Raw genomic sequence first — 14,436 nt, 5'->3', positions numbered from 1 at the left:
CTCTTTTTTTCTTTTTAAAAATTTATCTCATTTCTTTGTTATGTATCCTATAATCAGATTGTGTACTTCTCTGGGACAGAGGTTATATGTATCTTTCTTGTTCTACTTCACCTTTTTTTTTTCCTTTATTGATTTTTAGAGAGGAAGGGAGAGGGATACTTCACCTTCTTAACTTCACAATTTACAAAAAGTCATTCTCCAAAGCTGATTCACTCTTCTCTCTCTCGCCTCGGAATTTTCATGAGTTTGAGCCACACTGACAACATCATGGAAGTAAGATCTCCAGTGCTCCCCTCTTTTTTCTCTTTGCTATGGCCCCTTTAAAGCTTTATTTTATTCTGGATCCTCATCGCTCGTTCACTATCTGGAGAACCTTTTCTTCTTCCTATTTGCTTGTCTCCATCCCCCTGAACTTTTAAGATCCAGCTCATCTGTGAAAGACTTTCTTCTTCAAACATGTCTTCCTCCCAAACTATTGATTTGACCTCAGTACTTTCAACTGGTTTGTGCTATAATTTGCAATTGTGAAATTGCATTGTCAATTGTTCTCCACTTAATGAGTATGTGTATACTTCCATACCAACTTAATGTGGGCTTTTTGAAGTTGGGTATGCTGTTTCTTTTAGCATATAGATAATTGCATATACTAGTTGTTAAATAAATGATTTTTAAAATCTCAGTTCTCCATTTGAACCATTCTTTTTTTTTTTTAATCCTCACCCAAGGACATTTTTTGCATCTATCCTAAGATAGAGTGGGAGGGAGAGAGGGGGGAAGAGAGAGAAACATCAATGTAAGAGAGACATATCAACTGGTTGCCACCCACATAACCCCAACCGGGGCTGGGGACAAACTGCAACCAAGGTACATGCCCCTAGCAGGAACTAAACTCAGGATTCTGGTCTGCGGGCCAGTGCTCCAACCGCTGAGCCAAACAGGCGAGGGCCATTTGAACCATTCTTTTTGTTTGTTTGTTTGTTTTTTTATCCTCACCCGAGGACATTTTTCCATTTTTTTTTTTTTTTTTTTATCCTCACCCGAGGACATCTTTCGATATTTTGTTCAGATAGAGTGAGAGGGAGAGAGAGAGAGAGAAGCATCGACGTGAAAGCGACACATCGAGTGGCTGCCACCCACACGACCCAACCAGGGCTGGGGACAAACTGCAACCAAGGTACATGCCCTTAGCAGGAACCGAACCCAGGTCTCTCCAGACCGCAGGCTGACGCTCTAACTGCTGAGCCAAACCGGCCAGGGCCATTTTTCCATTTTTTGTTCAGGTAGAGTGGAAGGGAGAGAGAGGAACAGAGAGAGAGAGAGAAACATCGATGTGAAAGAAACACATCGAGTGGCTGCCACCCGCACAACCGACCAGGGCCGGGGACAAACTGCAACCGAGGTACGCGCCCTTAGCAGGAACCGAACCCGGGTCTCTCAGGACCGCAGGCCGACGCTCTAACTGCTGAACCAAACTGGGCAGGGCCATTTGAACCATTCTTAAACCGAACATGAACTTTCCTCCCACTAGTGGCCCAAAATTTTTTAAAATGGATATCATAGAATATTACATATACAAGCCTCATCATTCAGCTCTGGCCAGTTTTGCTGAGGAGTTAGAGCATTGGCCCTCGGATCAAAGAATCTTGGGTTCGATTCTGGTCAAGGGCATGTACCTTAGTTGTGATTCAATCCCCAGCCCTGGATAGGGTCATGTGCAAGGCAACCGATTGATATGTCTCACATCGATGTTTCTCTTTCCCTCTCCCTCCCTCCCTCCCTCCCTCTTCTCCCCCCTCCCTCCCTCCCCCTCTATCTGAAAATCAATGGTAAAATATCCTTGGGTGAGGATTTTTTTTAAAAGCCTCATTTGCTGGTTCTGCACATGTGTCCTCACAAGGGTGCTGGTGGGGAAAGCAGGACAGAACTGGGCAAGCAAACGGGGCCCCCAGGAGCAGTTCCCAGGGGGAGCTGCCCTGCAGTGACAGTGGAAAGTCAAAATGTCATTGGTCTTCATGACATAATTCTGCCTCCAAACTTCATACTCACTCCCAGGTCATTTGGAGGAAAAGCAATTATACTACTATTCTCATAGCAATAATAGATCCTTGTTATTGAGAACCTGCTAAACAATATAGTATGAAACCTTCAGCAATAACATCTAAAAGAGAACCACTACCATGGAAATCTGTGCAATAAATTCATTTTTTTGTGGCGTTGCATTTCAAAGCTGACACTTGCCTCAAGGTTACTTCTGTTTTAATCTCATATATGAAGAAAAATGGAGATGGAAGCCCTACTTCCTGACTTCGACATGATTCTCATAACTCTGTCCTGCCCTGAATCATGGCAACCGCAGGAGGACCGCTGCTCTGAGTCAGCTGCCCGTCCTGAGCATCACCACCGACGGGCACTTGCGGAATACTGGTGCTTTCCCACTGCCTCTGGAGGGACCCCGTGCCGGACCCACAGCCCTTCATAACCTGGCCCCACACCACCCTGAACTTTGACTCCTTACTGCACCACAGTCATGGTCTTCTGTTCCTGCACTGGTGCCTGCATTGACCCTTTCCAAACATGCTGTGGTCTTTCAACCCTCATGCCTTGTTCCTGCCATTTAGCAAGTTTGGAATTCCCTCCCCACTCACTATCCAGAGTCCTTTGAGTCCCATCCCCTCAACTTCCCACTGCTCTGTCCAAACTCCAGGCAATTCTCAAACTTCCTGGCTTAAGGATCTTTTTAGATACTAAGAGTTTTACATACCAAAGAGTTCTTATTTTGTGGATTATACCTATCAATTTACCATAATATAAGTTTAAAATATTTAGTAATTATTTCCAAAAAACATTATGATATCATAAAAAAACACATGAAAAAATAACTATCTACCAAAATAAAATAATGAGAAGTATGGCAGTGCTCTATTTTTGCAAATCTCTTTAAAAGGCTGGCTTACTAGGAGACAATGAGATTCTCAGATCTGCTGCCTTCAGTCTTCTACGATAGGTTGTTTTGGTTGAAGCATATGAAGAAAATCCAGCCTCATGAAGACTATATTGGGTTCAGGGAGGAGATTTTAATAGTCTTTTCAGACACTTGTGAACATTCCTTTTTCATACTCTCCAAAACTGAAAAAGTAATACTTTCTCAAAAGTTAGCTGCAGTGCGGAATCTGAAACCTTATTAGTAAACTGTGATACTCTGTTATAATAAAGTTCATTGGTCTGTCTTGCAAAAAAAAAAAAAAGCCTCATGTGCCTGGCTGGAGTGTTTCAGCTGGTTGAGTGTTGTCCCATGAACCAAAAGGTCACTCATTTGATTCCCAGTCAGGGCACATACATGCCCGAATTTCAGGCTCAATCCCTGGTAGGGGGCATGCCGGAGGCACTAATTGATGTTCTCTCTCATCGACATTTCTTTTTCTCTCTGTCTCTAAAATTAATAAAGAAAAAGAATTTTTTTTAAACGCTCCTGTTGACTTTTGGACTTGCACACCAGCTGGAGATCTAAAATTAAAATGGACGAGGGAGGTTCCTCCCCGGAAGCAGAAGACATCATGAGGTGGACAACTCTTCCAAGATCACCTATGAAGATCTTCATCTCCAATATGAAACTATTTATTCATTTTGCCTTTTTGCTGCTTGCTTTTTCTCTATGGTAATGCATGAGGAAATAGTACTCTTTAACTCTGACACCTATCACTGAATCTACTGCCAAGGCCATAGCTGCACAACAAAAGTCCCTAGATTTTCTTGCTAAGGTGATTTTAAATAAAGTTGCTTTAAATTACTTATTGGCTGAACAAAGAGGAGTCTGTGCCATAGTACCTCCTGCTGTACCTGGACCTGCCTCTCTGGTGCTATAGTAGATACAAGAAATTAACAAGCCACTTAGCTAAAACAGGTTGACACCTCTTCAGGTACATTCTTTATTTGATATGCACTGGTTTGGTCCATGGGGACCTTGGCGAAGGAGGTACATACTTCAGTCTCTTGGTAATACCCACATAGCCATCAATGTAGTCTCCCTTTGTTCTCTTAAGGGTCTTAAATACATGTTTGCAGACATCAACAGTATATCAAATGGTCTCACTGTGCTTGGAGAAGGAGAAACTAAATGGACCATGAAATGAACAGCAAAAACAACTCTTCCACAAATTCGGTATTATAATCTGCAAATTTCATGAGTTTCACAATGAGGTAAGAATATCTTGCCCTGGCCGGTTTGGCTCAGCGGTTAGAGTGGCGGCCTGCAGTCCAAAGAGACCCGGGTTCAGTTCCTGCTCAGGGCATGTACCTCGGTTGCAGTTTGTCCCTGGCCCTCGTTGGGTTGTGCGGGTGGCAGCCACTCGATGTGTCCCTTTCACATCGATGTTTCTCTCTCTCTGTCTCTGTCTCTCTGTCTCTCTCTCTTCCTCTCTCTCCCACTCTATCTGAACAAAAAATGGGAAAAGTGTCCTCGGGTGAGGATAAAACTAACTAAATAAAAAATATCTTAAATGTGATGGTGACTAAGAGTGATACTAGCCCGGGCCAGTTTGGCTCAGCGGTTGAGTGTCAGCCTACGGACAAGAGAGTCCCAGGTTTGGTTGCCGCTAGGGGCACGTACCACCAAAAAAAAAAAAAAAAAAAGTGATACTAATACCATATTTTTGGTCACTCCATGTATGAGGAGATGACAAAAAGGGGAGAATTGTTAAAGTAATTAAAAAGGCTATTAAGCTGAGGTGATGCTAATACTTTGGTGGCTTACCTAGGCAAACTGAAAGCTAAGCTAAAGTCAGTTCCTGTGAATGCCTCAAGGTTAAGAAAATCAACCAATCACAACAGCCAACTGGGTTTTTGTGCAAGTAATGCATCCTGCTTAAGCTGTAGCCAATCAAACAATAAACTTTGCTTCCTCTATAAAAACCTTGCCCCTAGCTTTGATGGAGATGCTCCCAATCAATGCCAGTTTGGCATCACCTAATTTGAATAGATGTTTGCTCAAATCAACTCTTAAAAAATTAAATGTGCCTCAATTCATCTTTAAACAGTACATAGTGTTGGTGATATAAAAGGGACAAAGAAGCCATCATGTACTACTAGTGGAAACACACATAGTATTTTAGTGAGAAATCTGGTGTTACTTGGAGAATGGCATGAACACTCAACTTGGACATGTAAAGATAAAAATTAGAATTGGTCCCTTCAGTCCAGGATCTCTCAAGTCAGCAAAGGATATAAGATCTATAAAAACATGATTGCACAGGATGAATGTAAGAAGTGTCACATGTTCTCACGTTCTCTGGGACGCCAGTAAATGAATAGCAAGTCAATGACCTTCTTGCTGCTATTCTCTTACTTTCTGAAATTGCTGTCATCAGAATTGAGGCTCATACCAAGAGGATTGAAACTGAGTACCAGGGAAATGCCTTGCTGACTTGCGTGCACAGGTGGCAGCAGCAGAAACTATACGGGTTGTGGCATATGTAAATGAAGTCCTTTCTGACTTTGAAAAAAATGTCTCCTTGTTGCCAGACTTTGCCTTTTGTCATCCTGAGGTCCTTGCAACATGACAACAGTTATCTCCTGAATCAGAGAAATCACAATGGGCAAACAGTGGTTGTAAATTTAGTCAGGGCTATGGGAGACCCAAGATAGCTACTTGGTTCTTCTATGCTTCCTAGTAAACCCCATCTTCTGGTTTTTCCATTCATTAGCCCACAGTAGTGCAGCTAAGAAGACTGAAATTAAAAATAAATATTGGTGTGGAGATTCCTATAAAATTGTGAAAACCGATTGCTACCTTCCATGTTCACGATCCTTGAAAAACTATTTTTGTTTCCAAAGGCCTCAAACATCCTCCCTGTAGACCATTTCAGTACCTGCAACTGGACTTCATTCAACTGCCTCCTAGGATGGGTCACCAATATGTTCTAGTATTTTTTCTGGATCTGTTGAAGCCTTCCCTTGCCACAAGTCTGACACCCTCACAGTGGCAAAGAAACTTGGAAAATGTGTTTCCCACTTAGGGTATACCCTCCACAATATCCAGTTACCGAAGCACCCACCTCACTGGAAAATCATGCAAGCTTTAACTAAAACCTTGCAAACTTCTAGGAATTATCACTGTTCCTTATCACCGTCAATCATCAGGTTGAAAGAACAAAGGGAATTCTTCAATTTCTAAACTCACTGAAACAACTAGACTTCTTGGCCTAAGGTATTTTCTCTGACCTTTCTGACTGTTAGAGAACAAAATTTAAATTTTAAAATTTGTGATTCATAAGTTGGGCGACATCCAGTCTAGCTGATAGACAGGAGCTCTGAAACACTATACGAGGCAAGGAATTTTATAGGCAGAAGGGAGCAGAACCAAGGAAGTTATACTAGGCAAAATGGTGGATTGGTTATTACAAGCTTACTTTCCTTATAGTAGATGAATGGCAGGTGTTTATCAGGCTAATTACCTAACTAAAGCATACTAGGGAATTCCTGATTGCTTTAAGATTTTGTTTTGGGGAGAGCCAGAACTGTAACTAACTGAAGTGTCAATCTGGTGACACGGGGCTTAGCATAAGCAACTCCATTTGGCGCCTGTTGTCTGTTTAAAAAATTTTTATCCTCACCCGTGGACGTTTTTCCATTTTTTGTTCAGATAGAGTGGGAGGGAGAGAGAGAAACATCGATGTGAAAGGGACACATCGAGTGGCTGCCTCCCGCACGACCCAACCAGGGCCAGGGACAAACTGAAGTACATGCCCTTAGTGGGAACCGAACCCGGGTCTCTCTGGACCGCAGGCCAAGGCTCTAACCGCTGAGCCAAACCAGCCAGGGCTGGTGCCTATTGTCTTTAAGAAATCATTCAAAAACTTCCTGACTAGTGTGAAGGGAAAACTAGAAGACAATAAATAGGGGAACACGGGAACCTGCCCTTAGAAAATTTTCCATTAGGCAGACCTTACTCCCTGAACTTTAAGAGAATAGCAGGAACTGGGCAAAGGGGAAGGAGATATACATCAGCCAGAGTTAACCATTGTATTGTGCAGTTAACCATTGTATTGTACAAATAGAACTGTTAATCCCTCAGACATAACGGCTAACTGCAGATACCTGCTTCTGTACGTGTTTGCTTGTTCGCAGACCCTTAGCCCAATTTCTTAACAGGGGCTAAGAAAACTATATAAGCAACTGTTGTAACCCAGGAGATCGACCATACTCAGACGCCGAGATGGAGTTTAATAAAAGGAGTTTATTGAGCTAAGTCCGCAGGCACCTGCAGTATGTCCCACACAGGAGTGACTGCGGCCCGGAGAGCTAAAATGGCTCCTTTTTATAGGATGTTGTAAGGGGGGTGCTACTGTAAGCAAGAATGTTACAGAAGCGGAATTTAGGGGTTAGTTAATTACCTGTTACTCAGTTTCCCAGACATCTCAAAGGTCAAGATGTTTTCAATAGATTATTCCTGGCGCCGAGCCCAGGATTACTCAAGGTTAGTTATTACCCCGGGGTTAGCGATTACTTAGGGATTAGTTAGTGAAGAATGCTTTTCAGTAGATGAGTAACTGACAACCCCTTTGGTTGTTGTGAAGGCCTCTGGGAGTTTAGGTCAATGGCACTGAGTTATAACATTCCCCACTTCTTCTGGTGAATTAATCAAATCCTTGATTCATATTAGTCATCGATCAGGGGTAAGTGTTGGTAATGTTGCTGTTGGGCTAGTACCATAAGCTTAATTGATTGGATCCGCTCCTTGACAAATGCAGTGATTCAGTTAAGGATGATAGGTTTGCAGGCTAAGGCTATGAATAAGAGGAGGAGCGGACCCACTAGAGGAGGGTGGTCAGCCAGGGAGACCAATTGAACATACTCTCATACCATGAGGTAGAGGTATGTTCTTCTCTCTCTCTAGCTCGTAATCGCTTTTGCAGCTCTTGCATAGATTGTCTGATGATACCTGAGTGGTTAGCATAGAAACAACAGGTCTCTCCTAGGGCAGCACAGAGGCCTCCCTGTTTGAGGAAGAGCAGATCTAGACCTCTGCGATTTTGGAGGGCCACTTCGGTTAGGGAGTCAACCTGTTTTTTAAGGTATTTGACTTGGGTTTGGAGTAATTCAACATCGCGGGAAAACGTGGCTGACAGCTCACGAAGGGCAAGGTCATTCTTAATGAGGGCTGTCGCCCCTAGGGCAGTGGAGCCGGCAATACCCAGGGTAGCCAGTACAGGGATCAGAATGGGGACACGTTTCTGGAGTCTAGTATGATAGTCTGAGGCTAGAAAATGGGCTGCACCTGTGGGCCCTGCATATAGGTATACCTGGGGAACTATATAGATAACAACACAAAGATCTGAATGGTTCCCGGGGCTAATGCAACGGTGGATACCTGATAAGCATGCAAACCAAGTCCCGCTAGGTGCAATCAGCGTCCATGAGGGTGAGCCTTCGGCTCGCAGAGAGGTGTTGGTCAGGCAGTTGTCCTTGTATGGCGAAGCTTGGAGGTCAAGGATGAAGCAGGTCCCCTGTCCTTGAAGATCTCCTAGGGTGAGCTTGCCGGCTCGGGCACAGTTGGCTAGGGTTCCTTCCCCAGGTGAGTGTGAGTCACTAAAAGTTTGGTTCATGGGGGCAAGAGTACCCATGGCATTTGCCCCAAGACCAACGTAGTAGGGTGGTGCTGGATCTACACAGAGCCAGCAGTCTTCGGTGGTGGTAGGTTGAGAACTATTTAAGAGGGAGAAAACAGAATCTAACATGGTTAGAAGCGAGTTGCGAAAGGAATTGAGGGGGTGTGGCGTTGGCACCTGAAGGGACCCAGAAGCTGGAGCTGTTGTCCTGTTCCAGCTCTCTAGAGACTCTATGGGTGTTACTGGGTTGAGAATGTGGTTTGGTCCAATGGGAAGCAGTGGGGGTAGACCCCCGGCAGGGTTGGGAGGGCCCCTCCGAGAAGGAACCCAGGGAAGTCGCTGGATGGTGAATAAGGTACCAATGTCGTATCCAGTGAGATATAGTCTCAATCCCCATGTTTTTCCAGTAAGCCAGACTGAGTTTAGGGGCTGTTTTATAGTAATAGTGGTGGGGTTACAAGTTTGGTTCTTGTAAGTAGGGTCTATTCCATCTTGTCTCTTGTGGGTATGGGGTGTGCGGTCCCGCAGGAGGGTTATTTCATCATCATTGCCGCCCCCTGGTGACCATCCGAGGGCTAGGGTCTCACAACCCCAGGCCTTACAATAAAATTCTCCCGGTCCACCACATGTAGCCCTCACATGCCTGGGGAATGGGTTCTGGGGACAACCATAATGCTGAGTGCTCCATAGGACATGGTTAAGGTTACAGACTGAAGTTTTTACTTGCTGAGCCAAAGCGAGTTATTGGTTGGGTTGTGTGACGGGAACCAAATTCTCCGTGACAGAGGTTGTCATCGAAGAATTGTGAAAAGTCAGTCTTAAGGGTTACCTGGGAGGTTTGGAAGGTCTCATTGATGGCTAGCCTAGAGCCATCTCTAGTCCTGGTGAGGATCCAGGTATGTTTAGTTGGAATGCTGCAGAGGGTAGGGACCTATAACAAACTCAAGAGGATGCAGTAAACTTGAGTTTTAGAGGGTCTGTGGGATCCTTGGAAAGAGCCCATTTCTTTGGGATCTGATCAGGGTGTGCTTTCTTTACCTGGGTGTGGTGAATCCACGGTGTCTTATTAGACACCTTAAAGGCTGTGGGGGTTGTCAGAATTACCAAGTGGGGCCCATCCCAGGTAGGTTCGAGGGTTTCCTTGTTAAACTTCTTGATCCAAATCCAGTCACCAGGCTCAATGTCCAGTGGGGGTGGTTCCGCTTCAGTGGGTTGTTTTCTTTCCTTGGCTGAGAGGCGGGCTTCTCTTCTGATGACTTCGATGACCTGCAAAGACTTGAGAAGCCCCTGGTTAGATAATTTGCCTATGTGGTCATAGTGAATCTTAGGGATAATAGGTGGTGGTCTCCCATAGATGATTTCATAAGGGGTAAGGTTCTTGAGATATGGGGTGCACGGGTGTGCAACAGAGCAAACGGCAAGAGGTTTACCCAATTATCACTGGTTTCAATCTTAAGTTTGGTAAGAGTCTCCTTAAGAGTTCTATTCATTCTCTCTACCTGACCTGAGCTTTGGGGTCTATAGGCACAATGTAATTTCCAGCCTATTCTGAGAGCTTCTGCTATTAATTTGGAAATTTTGACTATGAAAGCCGGCCCATTGTCTGACCCCAGGACTAAGGGCAGGCCAAATCTAGGAATGATCCCAGTTAGGAGATGTCTGGCAACTACGTTAGCAGTCTCGTGCCTTGTGGCAAAAGCCTCAGTCCATCCTGAGTAGGTGTCAACAAAAACAAGTAAGTACTTAAATCCAAATTTGCTGGTTGAGATCTCAGTAAAATCAAGTTCCCAATGCTCACCTGGTTCATGCCCTCTGATTCGGACCCCAAGTCCATGGGGTCTGGGAGGCCCTGGATTTACCTGTGCACAGGCAGAACATCGGGTAACCTCCGAAGTGGCTATAGTCTTGAGATCTGGAATATAGAAGTGTCTACTGACTAGAGAGATTAATTTTGATGTGCCTAGGTGAGTACTATAGTGGAGATCTCTAATGAGAGCAATTCCCAAGGCTTTCGGGAGAAGTAGTCTTCCGTCGGGGAGCCGATGCCAGTTCCCCTTTTCTGTTGAACAATTTAATTTCTTTCCCAGGTTGAGCTCCTCTTCATTGTAGGATGGCAAGGAGGGCAATTCCCGAAGGGGAAGAGCAGGGAGGATTTCTATAGGTTTTACCTCAGTTAGGGCAATTTGTTTAGCAGTCCGGTCTGCTAGGTCATTTCCTTCTTTTGTCTGACTAGGCTTGGTTTCGTGCCCTCTGCAGTGAACAATGGCCACAGCCTTAGGTTGCCAGATGGCTGCTAAGAGGTTGAGTATCTCTTCTCTATTTTTAATTTCTTTCCCAGCTGATGTGAGGAGCCCCCTTTCTTGGTATAGGGCTCCATGCACATGGGCAGTTGCAAAGGCACAGCGGCTGTCAGTATAGATGTTGACCCTCTTGCCTTTTGCCCAGTTGAGTGCCTGTGTCAGGGCAATCAGTTCTGCTTTCTGTGCAGAAGTTCCGTGGGGCAAGGCCTGAGCCCAGATTACCTGTAAGTTGGTGACTACTGCTGCCCCGGCATACCGAGTTCCATCCTTGATGAAACTGCTCCCATCGGTATAGAGGTCATAGCCAGAGTTGGCTATTCGCTCGTCTTTGAGGTCCGGTCTTGTTCCCTCTATGGAGTCTAGTAATGAGTGGCAATCATGGAGCAGTTTTCCTTGATTCTCGTCGGGGAGTAAGGTAGCCGGGTTGAGGGCAGTAGACTTGGAGAAGGTAACCTGTGGTGGGTTCAATAATAGTACCTGATATTGGGTGAGGCGAGCGTTGGAAATCCATCTGTCAGGAGGAGACCTGAGTAAGGCTTCAGTGGTGTGGCCTCCGATGATTTGGAGGTCCTGGCCTAAGGTCAGCTTCTGCGCCTCCTTGACAAGGAGAGCAGTTGCAGCTATCGCTCTCTTGCAGGACGGCCAGCCTGCAGCAACAGGGTCAAGCTGTTTGGAGAGAGAAGCAATCGGGCGTTTCCATGGTCCCAGAGTCTGGGTTAGGACTCCTTTTGCTATGCCTTTGCGTTCTGCAACGAAAAGCTGGAAAGGTTTGGTGGTATCTGGCAAGGCAAGGGCAGGGGCTGAGGCAAGCACCTGTTTAAGTCTTTCAAAAGCCTCTTCTTCCCTTTTAGTCCAAGTTAAATCAGGTTCCTTTCCCCCCGTACATGAATAGAGGGGTCTTGCAATTTCTGCAAACCCTAGAATCCACAGTCTGCAATATCCAACCGCGCCTAGAAATTCTCGTACCTGCCTTTTGGTGGTTGGCCTTGGGACCCCAAGGATTGCTTGGATGCTTCCTGAGGATAAAGTGCGTTTCCCTTCCTCTAAGTGGTAACCCAAATAGGTGGCTTTCTTGACACATATTTGTGCTTTTCTCATGGATACCCGGTACCCAAGTTTGCCTAACTCAATGAGAAGGGCTCGGGTGGCAGCAAGGCATTCATCGGAGGTCCGGGCAGCTAGGAGTAGGTCATCTACATACTGGAGCAGGGTTACCTGTGGGTGGCTGTCTCGGAAGTTGAGGAGGTCCCGGCTCAGGGCTTCGTCAAAAATGGTGGGAGAGTTCTTGAAGCCCTGAGGGAGTCTGGTCCAGGTAAGCTGGCCTGAGAAACCCCCTTCGGGGTCTGTCCATTCAAAGGCAAAGATGGGTTGGTTCTTCGCAGCAAGCGGCAGGGTGAAGAAGGCGTCTTTGAGGTCCAGGACTGAGTAGTAAACCTTGTCTGGAGGTAAAAGACTCAGGAGGGTATATGGGTTAGGCACAGTAGGGTGGATAGACTCAACCCTTTTGTTTACCTCCCGCAAATCCTGAACTGGCCTATAATCTTCTGTTCCTGGTTTCTTCACGGGCAACAATGGGGTGTTCCAGGGGGACTGACACGGAATTAAAATGCCTGCATCTCTCAGCCTCTTAATATGTTTGGCAATCCCTTCCTTGGCCTTTTGGGGAATTGGGTATTGTCTGACTTGAATGGGAGTAGCAGTGCTGGCCAATTGCACAATGATAGGGGGCTGGTGAGAGGCTAGCCCCGGTGGGTTTGTTTCAGCCCAAACTTCAGGGATCTGTATGGCTAATTTAGTCAAGACATCCTGTGAGTTACTTTCCCCAGTGGGAGGTGACATTTCCTCTTGAAGGAGATATTCCTCAGAAAGGGGTACTGTAACCATGATGGTGGGAAAGTTGTTGGTTCCCTAGGCTTAGAGTTGTGCTGTTGTCTTGAAAAGTTATAGTTGCTTTCAGCTTTCGCAGCAGGTCTCTGCCAAGCAATGGGTAGGGGCAGTCGGGCATTACGAGGAAAGAATGAGTGATTTGCCCTTCCTGAGATCAGTGATTCTGGCCTTAGTCCATGGGTATGCTTTTGGCTTTCCTGTTGCCCCTATAATCGATGTCTTTTGGGAGGAGAGCTTTCCAGAGGCCTGCTGCAGGACCGAATAGGTGGCCCCCGTGTCGACGAGGAAGTCAGTTTGTTTTCCCTCGACCGTCAGGGTTATCATGGGTTCCTGGGGGCCTAAATTGATGGAACCCTGACCCCCCTAATCTTCCTCAGTCTCTAGGAGTAAGCGTGTAGGGGTTTCTTGTGCTTTTCTTGCCATTAGCTTGGCGCAATCTTTCTTCCAGTGTCCCATAGCCTTGCAGAAGGCGCATTGATTTTTATTAAGTTGGGGTCTACCTTTAGATGGTTCCTTATTCCCCTGATAGGTGGCTAGTGGTCCCTTGTTAGGGGAGTTGGGGTCTACCTTTAGATGGTTCCTTATTCCCCTGATAGGTGGCTAGTGGTCCCTTGTTAGGGGTTGCCAGCAAGATTCGAGACAGTTGCCTCGTTTGCTCCTTAATGGGATCCTCCCAGTTCTGAAAAACTTTCTGAGCTATTTCAAGTAACTCACTTCTATTCTTTCCCCCAAAGTCTTCTAATTTCTGCAATTTCTTTCTGATGTCTGGGGTTGACTGTGAGATGAAGGCCATGTTGACCATCGTCTATTCCCATCTGCATCTGGGTCTGAGGGGGTATAAGTTCTGTAGGCCTCTAATAATCTTTCTAAAAAGGCCGTGGGAGATTCGTCCTTCCCTTGCATAGTGGCTGCTACTTTTGCTAAATTGGTGGGTTTCTTAGCAGCGCCCCTTAGACCCCTGAGGAGGTTTCGGTGATAAGTGTGTAACCTCTGCATCCCCTCCCCAGTGTTTGGATCCCATTCTGGGGGTCGTTGAGGCAGTTCATCATCTAAGCCCTCGGGGCCAGCGTCATCCCCGACCACAGCCTTAACTGCCTCAGCACGTATCCTCTCCCTCTCCTCTGAGGTGAACAAAGTTTGTAAGATCTGTTGACAATTGTCCCAAGTGGGTTGGTGGGTCCGGAATACAGACTCCAATAAACTTATCAGAGCTTGTGGTTGCTCCGAGAAAGGGGGGTTTTGTTGTTTCCAATTATATAAATCACTAGTTGAAAAAGGGACATAGATCATACGCGCCGGGCCCATAGTGCCGGGCGTGGAGGGCACCTCTCGTAATGGGAGCATCGGGACTGAGGTGTCCAGTTCCCGGGCCGGTTGATAAGGGGTGCCGTCCCGTGTATGTGAGGGACTCAAAAGTCTGGCGTTGTCAGCCGGGCCTGGGGCTCTTGCCTGAGGCTCGTCTGAGGGTGCCGTCGCCTTCCCGCCCAAGGTGTTTCCTGCATAGGGTGGGGGCATCATTACTTCTAGGAGCAGATATAACTGGGGTTTGGGTGCTTTCCCAGGGGGTTCTGGTTGGCTCTCCTTGGTTGCCCCCCACGGTCGCTCCTTTGGGGCTGCAACCATGATGGTATGGTTTCCTATCTTAG

The 14,436-nt window shown here is 46.1% G+C and overlaps 1 protein-coding gene across 1 annotated transcript; it reads right to left on the bottom strand.

The window, feature by feature from the left end:
- Positions 1 to 9,545: 9,545 nt before the first annotated feature.
- LOC118632967 lies at positions 9,546 to 13,984 on the bottom strand (the record flags this gene model as incomplete). The annotated part of the gene is given in 6 exon segments (XM_036266305.1): positions 9,546 to 9,948; positions 10,770 to 12,814; positions 12,816 to 12,940; positions 12,943 to 13,290; positions 13,505 to 13,594; positions 13,597 to 13,984. Coding segments are annotated over 6 exon segments (3,399 nt in total), but the record flags the coding sequence as incomplete, so codon positions are not given.
- Positions 13,985 to 14,436: the final 452 nt, after the last annotated feature.

The sequence above is a fragment of the Molossus molossus genome, unplaced genomic scaffold (assembly GCF_014108415.1).
Source record: "Molossus molossus isolate mMolMol1 unplaced genomic scaffold, mMolMol1.p scaffold_m16_p_18, whole genome shotgun sequence".
NCBI lineage: Eukaryota > Metazoa > Chordata > Mammalia > Chiroptera > Molossidae > Molossus > Molossus molossus.
The sequence above is the reverse complement of the archived record's forward strand: the minus strand, read 5'-3'. Positions and strand labels throughout refer to the sequence as shown.